At 37.9% G+C, this 11,693-nt stretch overlaps 1 protein-coding gene across 1 annotated transcript in view; it reads right to left on the reverse strand.

Moving 5' to 3' along the window:
* Nucleotides 1-1,033: 1,033 nt before the first annotated feature.
* Nucleotides 1,034-11,693, reverse strand: part of LOC106878348 (cyclin-dependent kinase 8-like) — a 20,216-nt gene continuing 9,556 nt past the window's right edge. The window contains 8 exon segments of the mRNA XM_014927538.2: nucleotides 1,034-2,209; nucleotides 4,411-4,533; nucleotides 6,247-6,349; nucleotides 7,231-7,328; nucleotides 8,105-8,177; nucleotides 9,293-9,362; nucleotides 10,669-10,812; nucleotides 11,598-11,687. Of these exon segments, the coding sequence (XP_014783024.1) occupies nucleotides 2,099-2,209; nucleotides 4,411-4,533; nucleotides 6,247-6,349; nucleotides 7,231-7,328; nucleotides 8,105-8,177; nucleotides 9,293-9,362; nucleotides 10,669-10,812; nucleotides 11,598-11,687 (812 nt within the window). The 3' untranslated portion in view covers nucleotides 1,034-2,098.

Below are 11,693 nucleotides of genomic sequence, written 5' to 3' on the forward strand. Positions count from 1 at the left end.
GGCAACCAAAGTCTTGAGTGGATTTGGTAGACAGAAACTGAAAGAAGCCCATTTTGTGTGTGTGTGTTCCACTTGACAATCAATGCCAGTGTTTTTATGTCCCTCTTAACTTAGCGGTTTGGCAAAAGAGTGATAGAGTAAGTGATAGAGTAAGTTTGCAACGAATAAGTCTTGGGGGTTGATTTCTTTGACCAAAACTCTTTAAGGCGATGCTCCAGCAAGGCCCCAGTCAAAGGGCTGGAACAAGTAAAAGAATAAAAGAACATACAAAATTGCTTATATGACAAGCGTCCCATGATCTGAACACAAGGGAACACACAAACAGACTGAGAGAACACTCTCGATGTATATGCCTATGTCAACGGAATTCACAAGGCTTTGGTCAGGCCTGGGGATAACGTTGAGGTCACTTGGCCAAGGTGCCATGCAGTGAGACTGAACTCAGAACTATATGGTTAGGAAGCAAACTTTTCAAACTTCTGCAGATATTGGACAAATTCACAGTACCAAATGGGCCACTTTTGGTGAGCAGAACTGGTGATGTGAAACTGAAATAAACTTCTCCACTTGGCCATTTTAGATTCAGTCCCATTGCACAGCACTTTGTTCAGCCAGGGGCTATGGTAGAGAGCACTTGTCCAGTGTCTTATCAGTGGATAATATTATCACGTGCATATGTGTGTGTGTGTAGTAGACATACATCATCATTTAACGTCCACTTTCCATGGGTTGGACAGTTTGACTGCAACTGGCAAGCTAGAGAGCTGCACCACATTCCAGTCTATGACTGGATGCCCTTCCTAACACCAGCCACTCCTATATTGTAATGCATCCTTTTTACATATATATACATGTGTATATAAAATATACACATGTATATAAAATATAGATGTGTATATACATATATACACATATACATATATATGTATGCATATATGTACGTATGTACTTAAAAACATGTATACATGCTTAAATTTTTGAAGATTTTAAATTTTTCTTGGATATTATTGCAGTTGAAAAATGAAAAACAAAATTATTTGCAGTATTTTTCAATTTTTTGTTTAAAAATTTTTTTCTATTTTTTTACATATCTTTTATTTCTTTTTTTTCATCTAAGTGTTTGTGTGAGCGTATGCATATATAAACGTGTATGTGCATGTATGCATTTATGTATGTGTGTTTGTGTACATGTCTTGTTTTTCCTTTTTTTTTTTTACTGTTGTTGCCAACACAAATGGTTTTTTTTAGTTTAAATTTATTTTTTCTAAAAGGAGGGATGTTACTCAAAAAAAAAAACATGGAATTTTTTTTATAATTTTCTTTTCTTTCATTACTTCTGGCTGCTGCTGCTGATCTTGTGATTGTGGTCAGGTTAAGGTCAATTGTATTTAATGATGATTAAAAATGAGTGATGAAGAGGATGACAATGATGGCGACTGCTGCTGTTGCTCTTAATAATAATAATAATAATAATAATAATAATGTTTATAACTGTCAACTGCCTTCTAGGTGATGCTTCTACAATAGTGTATGTGTTTTATCATTAGGTGTCTGTTGTGTTTATCCTTTTGTGTATGAAAAAAGTTCGTAAAAAATTATCTTAATTTTCCTTTTGATTCAGTTAAACTGTTTGGCGTCTGTTGTTGTTTCCTTACTACTGTTGTTATTGTTGTTGTGGTGTTTGTAATTGTTCCGCATTTTCTGTTGATATTTGTAATCTTTGGGGCATCGATGCTGAGCTATTACCATTTCCTCCAAGAAGTCACTGTCGAGCACGAAAGCAAAACGGCAACCTGACCCTAGCAGTTGTATAGGATCTCAATGGTGTATTTCTGAACGGTTACATGGCTATTTCCCCGGCAGGGTCGACTGCCAACAGCGATGGTCGGTAGAAACAGGTATTACTGGTCATCGAATCGTACCAGAAAACTAGACCCAGATGTATCGGACAGACAGACAGACAGACACAGCAAGCACGTGCGGTCAGTTCAACAATGATCTCAAAAGAAACGGGTCACTGTTGACGGCTGACATACGAAACACAGTTTCAAAAATGGGACGTGTGCACATGTCTTTCTATCTATCTGTCAACCTGGTTCTAAAATCTGGACTGTCCATACACTATTGAACTTGAAGTCTGTGAGGTATTGCCTGTGGACATTGTAATGCCAGTCTGTTGCTGGTTTCCTCCTTGAATGTTGTGAACATGCTACAAGAAAACAAAAGAAAAAAAGACATTATTATCATTATTATTATTATTATTATTATTAAGAGAGCGGCGCATGCCATCAAAGTGACACTGGGATACAATTATACGAAGCCCAATAATATCAATCAAGACTACCCATCTGATAAGGACACACCAGGCACATGCATCACAACCATTTGTGCACAACAACATGATCTCATTAAGATAAACAGTGCATGACCTTGCAGGTGAGGGCCCAGTTAGAATTTTCTTCAGGTCGCTTACAGAAAATGACTTCCAGGCCAGATTCCAAAAGTGACAGGAATGCTGAGACTGGAGTATCGCTGTGCAAGGTGACTATTTCAAAGATTAAGCATAAATAGTCCAGGAACCTTTTGAGACTACCTCGTATATGCAAGAGGATGCGTAGCCAAGTGATTTGCATTCATTATCACAAGAGTGTGGGTTCAATTCACAGATTGGGCAGTCCATTGTGCTCTGCGTCTCATGTTCTACAATCCAACATGTGGCACACTCTGCCACATCATCATCATTTAACGTCCGCTTTCCATGCTAGCATGGGTTGCTGTATAAGTAATGTACAACACAAACATTTGATCACTATGAGCAAATCAGCGCACAGGTTAATTGGCAAGAAATTGCAAAACACTTCATGCAGATTCTACAATATATGTGCATGTGTGTAGATATATATATTTGTATATATATATATATATACATAGAGAGAGAGAGAGAGAGAGAAAGAGATAGAGAAAGAGAAAGAAAGAGAAAGAGATAGAGAAAGAGAGAGAAAGAGAGACATAACTATGGAAGCCTGGTAGGAATATTATCTGCATGGACTTCAAGGGCTAGGTCAGTATTTAGTTAGATAATTTAGGAGTTAGTTATAGGTTTACTTATTGAATTTATTTACCAATACTGTTTTTGTACATAGGGTAAATGTGTTTATTTGTTGTAGTTTAATTGATAATGTCACTGTTTCATCCTTCTTAGAATTAAGATTGAATGAATGTGGTGATATCTAAGGTGTGTTTGTTCCCAAACAACACTTATTTTAGTGCTGTTGACACCGCCGGATTGAATGGTACTGCCCAGGTGTCAAAACCATAATGATATCCGGGGGGGCAGCTGATGATGGAGATATGTTGGATTGTTGGTATGGCTGCTATTGTAGGAACGGAACAGTTTCATAACACGTCCACTTGATATACACACACACACACATGAATGCACACATAAATACATGTATGTGTGTGTGTGTGTGTATACTTAAGCCAGTCCAAGGTGTTGCACAGTGAGATGGATACAATTTGAAAATACAGGAGTTACACAACAAGTTCCTCAAAACTATACGTGTACCTGTCAATACATTATGCAAATAACATCACGAGTTAAAGGAAAAGCAATGAGAAATAATTTGAAAGATTCCTTTTCATTCATGGTTTAACAAAGTTATCTCCCTTCCAAGCACATTTTTAGTTGAGATACAAAATTTATCATTTCGTTTTTAGATGCACTGGGTAGGGTTATATTCACTTTACATGGTGTCGGCTATAGCCTAGTCACCCGTATAATTAACCAGGTGATACATGAAGGAGTCGTACACAATGACTGGTGTAGCAGCACCATAGTCGATTGCTACAAAGGTAAAGGTGCTGCTTTAGATACAAATAATTACAGAGGTATCGAGTTGTTGGATCAGGTAATGAAGGTCATAGCCCAACTAATTAGAGAGAGAGTCGGTTTAGATGAGATGCAGTTTGGGTTCGTGTCAGGGAAAAGCACCACTGATGCTATATTTCTGGTAAGACAGCTGCAGGAGAAATACCTAGCCAAAGATAAACCTCTGTACCTGGCTTTCGTTGACATGGAGAAAGCGCAGACACACAAACATATACACACACATACATATATACAACTGGCTTCTTTCAGTTTCCGTCAACCAAATCCACTCACAAGGCTTTGGTTGGCCCAAGGCTATAGTACAAGACACTTTTGTCCAAGGTGTCATGCAGTGGGACTGAACCCAGAACCATGTGATTGGGAAGTAAACTTCTTACCACACAGCCACGCCTACACCTATTTAAATTGGTTTAATTAAATCTCATCTAATACACAAACTCAAAAATAAATTTATTTTTATTTTATTAATACAAAGGAAATTTAATAAATAAAATAAATAAAAAAGTGAAATAGCTGACCTTTACCTGATAATCTGAAGTTCCTATAGTACTGCCCCCTGTCGTGGTGACAGGGGGAATAACTCTTACCCGTTTTGATGGAGGTTGGTTGTGACTAGATGATTGATCAGCAGCGGCTGCTTGCTGTGAGGTAAAAATAAAAACAATTGAGTATGAATAGACGGTTATGGGTGAGTGGTAATTAAGAGTGAATAGAGAGCTGAGAGGAACAGGAGGAGGAGGAAACACTACAAACAAACGTTCATCATCATTATCATTTAACATCCATCCTCCAATGCATGCAAGGGCAGGATGGTTGAAAAGAGCCAGTCGGGTAGAAGACCACCCCAGCCTGCTGTGTCCGTTTTAGCAAGGTTTTTACAGCTGGATGCCCTTCCTAACACCAGCCACTCTGCAGAGTGGACTTTGAGTGAATGTGACTCTTGATATCTACCTGCTTGAAATTACTGCTTCTGGTTCTCACACAAACTTCCTGTTAACAAGAAAATTACAGCAATAACAAAAAAAATTTGCTAGTGGCGTCTGATGTGGCAGGCAGACGATCCTATAACTTGTTTGATTTTGACATGCGCATTGCGTTTTTATCTCTTTCTGGTTCCTACTCGAAACTGTTTACAGATCACAACCATCTCACAAACTTGTGCTCTGGTGGTTGTGAAAAATATTTAAATTAAAAACCTTCCAAAATTCCATGTTAATTTATTTCTCAAATACCAACTTAATTATAGTTCTTTCACTAAAATCTTCATTTTCGAAATTGAAACAAAGACTGTATTTCTACAGAAATATGACAAGGAAAGGATTAGCCATTTTGAAAGCAATCTGCTTGTGACTGCTCCTGGTTTTAAAGTGATTAGTATTAAAACCATTCAATCAAAATTTCATGCTAATTTATCTTCCAAATATCAACTTGATATTCTTTACATTTGATGGATATTTGTCCTCATCTTGTTTGTTATTAACACAACGTTTCGGCTGATATACCCTCCAGCATTCTTTATGTGTCTTGAGGAAATAATGTAAATAATGCACACAATTCCTCACCTCTTAAATATAGAACTGTATCAACTTAATTAGTTATTTCACAATATTCTTCATTTTCAAAAATAATGGAAAAAGACAAGTGTATTTCTACAAATATATGAATGATGACAGAAGGGTTAATTAACGCTTTAATAGATTTTAGGAATAAAAGTGGGATAAATTAATTTGTTTAGAATTTAAAATTTCTGTAATATCCTTTTGAGTGTTAGACTGCTTTCGAGTGTTCGGCCTCGCAGAGGCAAGGTGGCAAAGTTCCTTTCAAGCAGTGGGCCTCACGGAGGCAAAGTGGCCAAGTTCCTTTCGAGTGTTGGGCCTCACGGAGGCATGGTGGCCAAGTTCCTTTCAAGTGTTGGGCCTCACGGAGGCATGGTGGCCAAGTTCCTTTCAAGTGTTGGGCCTCACAGAGGCAACGACCAAGACCTTTGGCATTATGTCATGCTTGAGAAGAAGACCCATCAAGCTGAGCAAAATCAGAGTCATAGCAAGTAAGTATTTATTTCTCAACGTATTTACTGCCGAAGACAAGAAAATTCTTTATGAATTAACTCAGAAATTGGACAGATTTGTTAACGGAATTTTAGAAATTTCTGTCAACTTGCTTCAAGACGCATGATTTTAGTGATGAATTATATGTGGTTATTATATGTGGTTATTATATGTGGTTATTGACGATTTAAAGTCTATTTCTCAGATATCACCCTCGACAATATTGCAGATGATGATGACACAAAAATAATGAACAAATAGAAAAAAATATAAAACAAACTAAAAGATAGTCATAATGAACCTTACTTTGTCACCAACCTTGCTAGCCCCAGTGTCTGCTTTATCATCATTGTCATCCCCAGTAAGGAACTCCCTTTTCGGATAAGGGATCGGCATGCCCTCGAACACACTGGAAAACAACACAATAATAATAAGTGATAGAGATTCAGGTTAGAAATGCTGTAGACAGGGAAACACGGTCGCTTGCAAACGCTTCAAAGATGTTCAGCAAACGCATTATTAAAATACACACACACTTGCACACACACTTGCACATTTACACACACACTTGCACATTTACACACACACTTGCACATTTACACACACACTTGCACATTTACACACACACTTGCACATTTACACACACACCTACATTTACACACATACATACATACATACATACACACATTTCACATAGATATCCTTGTGCACACATATATATTATTGTTCTTTTAACGTCTAGAGTTTCATAAACCCTGCCAAATCAGACGGGAGTCTGGTGCAGCCCCTCAGCTTACCAGCCATGGTCAAACCGTCCAACCCATGCCAGCATGGACAAAAGACGTTACATGATTATAATCATGATACTTATTAAACGTGCACGCGTGTGTGTGTGCACAGGTGCATTCATACTCATGTGAAATATATAACTTTAACGTCTGTTTACCAGAAAAACAAAACACAAATGAACTGAGAGAAAAGCTGAGCAACGACAAGTGTTTGTAATAATGTGTGAGGCATGGAAGATAAGAGTTTGGTAAAGGAATACCAGGGGAACCAAGTGAAAGGAATCTGCAGAAGTGGAAGGCCGAGATGGGGAGAAATGCAATGAAAGCTGACCTCAAGAGGTTGAACACCAGAGATTACAAAGGACCACAAATGGCAAGACAATGAAGTGAAAAAGACCTGTTTGGTCCGTAAATCTTGGAGAGAAAAAAAATTGAACATGAAATAATGATGATGATGATGAGAGACAAAGCGAGACTTTGCCTGTCTCTGTCGAATACTCACTCTTGTGAAGGCAGTGGATCTTCAGAAAAGTAAGAATCTTTCATAGCTTGCTCTGAAGTAATACGTTTCGTTGGATCCATCGTCAATAATTTTTGTAGCTGCAAATAAAAACCAAAAAACAAATTAAACCAAAGGCCAACCGCGCGCGTGCGTACGTGCGTCTTTAATTTGGGGCATAAACTTAGATGTGTTATAAATACATCTCCCTAATTTAATTAACCATTTAACCACCGTCCAAATCTTTATTGTTTGCTTCACAAGTAATTCAGCTCTGAACAGTCACAGGTCTTTGGGTTTTTTTTTTTTTTTTGTTTTAGTCTGGGATCTCAGAACAAAGATCCACAATAAATATTGCAATCGTTAGGAAGGGCATCCAGCTGTAGAAACTCTGCCAAATTAGATTGGAGCCTGGTGTTACCATCCGGTTTCACCAGTCCTCAGTCAAATCGTCCAACCCATGCCAGCATGGAAAGCGGACGTTAAACGATGATGATGATGATTTTGTGCAATGCTTTAAAAAATCCATAAACCCACTGCTCTGGATTAATATCGCATTTTAGCAACCCCAGAAGAACTGAAAAACAAAATTGACTTTGGTGGGATTTGAACTTGAAGCAAAGGAACTATCACCATTATTTAACATCCGTTGTCCATGCTGGCAAGGGCTGGACGGTTTGACCAGGACTGGTAGGCTGAGGGGCTGCACTAGACTCCGGTCTGGTTTGGCATGATTTCTATGGCTGGATGCCCTTCCTAACACCAACAATTCCGAGAGTGTAATGGGTGCTTTAATGTGCCACCAGCATAGGGGACATTTGTGTGCCTTTGCCTCTATGTATTCTGTACAATATAAAAAGGAAAGAAGAAAACTTACCAACAAAAAGGCTTTACTGTCTGGCTTGATCTTATGTTTTTCCATATACTTGATCAAATTACAGTTGACATAACTGTAAAAATAAAATTTTGGGAAAAATGAGAGAAAATTTTGGATTGAATAAAGCTTAAATTATAAATTAAAATCTTCTGGATAATTAACTTTATCTTTGGAAATGATTTGAAAATGAAAATATTTCAATATTGACATCTACACTGCTTTGCAATCAGTCTTTTACCATCAACATAAAAAAAAAAAAAAAAAAAAAAAAAAAAACTGGTACTCCATCAGTTATTACGACAAGGGTTCCAGTTGATCCGATCAACGGAACAGCCAGCTCATGAACTTAATGTGCAAGTGGCTGAGCACTCTGCAGACACACATACTCTTAACGTAATACTCAGAGAGATTCAGCACGACAGAATGTCACAAAGCTGGCCCTTTGAATTACTGGTACAACTCGTTTTTTGCCAGGTGAGTGTACTGGAGCAAGATGAAAAAGTGTCCTGCTCGAGGGCACCACTGGGAATCGAAACACCATGGTGTTTCGATTCCTAGTGGTGCCCCAACGCCAAATGCAGTTTGTTGGGGCAGGAGCACAAACTCTTCTATATTTCTCATAGATTGTGTTGAGGCAAAGCAAGTATCACTTGAAATGAAAATTACTTGCTACCTAGGTGTGTCAGTAGCACCAACTGTTATCGGTCAATAGACAGTCTTAAATTCATCTAGATGGAGTTTAGCCCACCTCAGACTGTAGAGAAGATACATGGCTACCCTAGCTGGAAAAGGATAGAAAATTATGGTAATAAGATGTCAGGGCACAGTGTCAAAGTACAAGAGGGTCATTCATTCACACACTCCATGGAATATCACCCATTTTTCCAAAAACTGACCTCTTGCTATGTAGCCGCACACTAGCAAGTGTTGCTACATACCAACAACTTAAACCAACCTGTTTTTCAAAAAAACTGACCCTTGCTGATTGTCAAGTACAAAACACATTGAAATATAGTAATAAATATTATTTGCCCAAAACTCATCTCTTAATGATTGCTATGTACCAACACACTTTAAGATAGTAATCAACTTATTTCCCAGAAACTGACCACTTGGTAATTACTTAACACAAACACATTTAATTCCACAGAAACCATGCAATCAATAAGTGACAACCAACCGACTTACTTTGATCTCTTGAAATCTTTCATTAATGTTGGATGCTCAGGCATTTTCTTTATATCCTCCCAATCTTTTTCTGATAAAAAAAAAAACAAATATATAAATTAAAGCTGTTTCTAATTTGGGAACAAGGAGAGTAATTGTAAGGTGAGGACCCCAGCAGTTGACTTTACCTTTCATCCCACTGGGATTGATAAAATAATAGAATTAATCTCAGTAAAATCTGAATTCAGAACAAAAGGTGTGGAAAGAAACACTGCAAGACCTTTTGTCTGACATCTAAGGATTCTGCCCATTTACCATAATAATAATAATAATAATAATAATAATAATCCTTTCTGTTATAAAAATAGTAATCCTTAATGATGATAATGATAATGATTTCAAATTTTGCCACAAGGGTAGCAATTTCGGGGGAGGGGATGAGGCGATTACATCAACCCCAGTGTTCAACTGGTACTTATTTTATCGTCCCTGAAAGGATGAAAGGCAAAGTCGACCTCGACAGAATTTGAACTGAGAATGTAGTGACAGGCAAAATACCACTAAGCTAAGTATTTCGTCGCCAGCTCATCATCGCCTTGATAACAATAATAATAATCCTTTCTTTTCTAAAAATAGTAATCCTCAATAATTATCAAAAATGATAATGATATAGGAGGTTGTGGGTAAGAAGCTTGCTTTCCAACCACAGGGTTCCAGGTTCAGTTCAACTGCGTGGCACCTTGGGTCTTCTATTATAGCCTCAGACCAACCAAAGCCTTGTGAGCAGATTTGGTAGATAGAAACTGAAAAAAGCTCACATGTATATATGTATGTATGTGGTTGTGTGGTAAGAGGCTTGCTTCCCAACCACATGGTTCTGGGTACAATCCCACTGCGTGACACCTAGGGCCGACCAAAGCCTTGTGAGTAGATTTGGTAGACGGAAACTGAAAGAAGTGTGTGTGTGTGTGTGTGTGTATACATACATGTATATATTTGTGTGTCTGTGTTCATCCCTCCCACCATCGCTTGAGAACCGATGTTGGTGTGTTTATGTCCTCTTAGCAATTTGGCAAAAGAGACTGATAGAATAAATACTAGGTTTACAAAGAATAAGTCCTGGGGATCGATTTGTTCAACTAAAGGCGATGCTCCAGTCAAATGACTGAACCAATTAAACGACAGGCTTCCACACCTTCCATCAACCAGATTCAAATCACAAAGCACTGGTCGGCCCAAAGCCATAAAAGTGCCACACAGTGGGATTGAACTCGATGCCATGTAGTTGCAAAGCAAGCCCCTGGACCCCATAACCATGGCTATTTAAAATGGGGAAATAAAAAACAAAAACAAAAATGCTGGATAAAAAAAATCCAAAAAAAAGGGCAAAGGCTTACCCTGAGGAAAACCCATGACATTAAAAATCCTATCCAGCTGATCTTGATGGTAAGGGTTACTAGTTTTGATATCCTCCTGGCGGCAGTGAAATATTGGTTCCGATGTTAACAGTTCAGCAAAAATACACCCAATAGCCCAAATATCTGGAAAAAAGAAAACAATAATAATAACAATGGTTTCAAATTTTGCCACAAGGGCAGCAATTTTGGGGGATTTATTCATGCTCGCTAGTTGCATACCAAGATAAAATCTGTCCCCCTCAATAATTAGGGAAAAACCAACAAACACATTCACTGATAATGCAGGTTTTCTATGCTGGCATGGGTTGGACGATTTGACTGAAAACTGGTAAGGTGGAGACCTACACCAGGTTCCAATCTGATTTGGTTTCCACAGCTGGATGCCCTTCTTAATGCCAACCACTCCAATAGTGTAGTGGTTGCTTTCTACCGTGTTGAACATAAACTCGATGTACACAATTGAAACAGAATTAAATTAAGATAACCATCTATGAAGTTTACATTGTTGAGAGGCATAATGGTATGATCTCTGTCAAGAGAATATCTCTTGGATGAAGACCACAGCATCATACCTCTCAACAGTGTATGCATGTCGAGTAGGATACATCTTTGGCTGTTTTAGTGTTTCATTTGGATTCAATTTTTCCTACCTTTCCTGTTACCACCTTAACTAACATTTCTTAAAACTTCCTCTCATCTCTCTCTTATATATATATATATATATATATATATACATAAAATGGTGAAAATATCTTAGAAAACAGGCAACAGCTAGCAACAGACTGCATCCAGCTGTAAAAAAATCTACCTCAGCAAGATCCTCCTAACTTATGCCAGCATAGAAAGACAAATGTAAAAACAAACGAATGAACAAATTAACAGAAGAAAGAGAACTGGACTCAACCTACCAATTGCTTTTGTGTAATGTCTCGCTCCTAATAATAATTCTGGTGCTCTGTACCAAAAAGTCACAACCACAGGATCTAGATCTGCTAGAGGTTTTA

Source organism: Octopus bimaculoides, chromosome 19, assembly GCF_001194135.2.
Source record: "Octopus bimaculoides isolate UCB-OBI-ISO-001 chromosome 19, ASM119413v2, whole genome shotgun sequence".
Taxonomy (NCBI): Eukaryota; Metazoa; Mollusca; class Cephalopoda; order Octopoda; family Octopodidae; genus Octopus; species Octopus bimaculoides.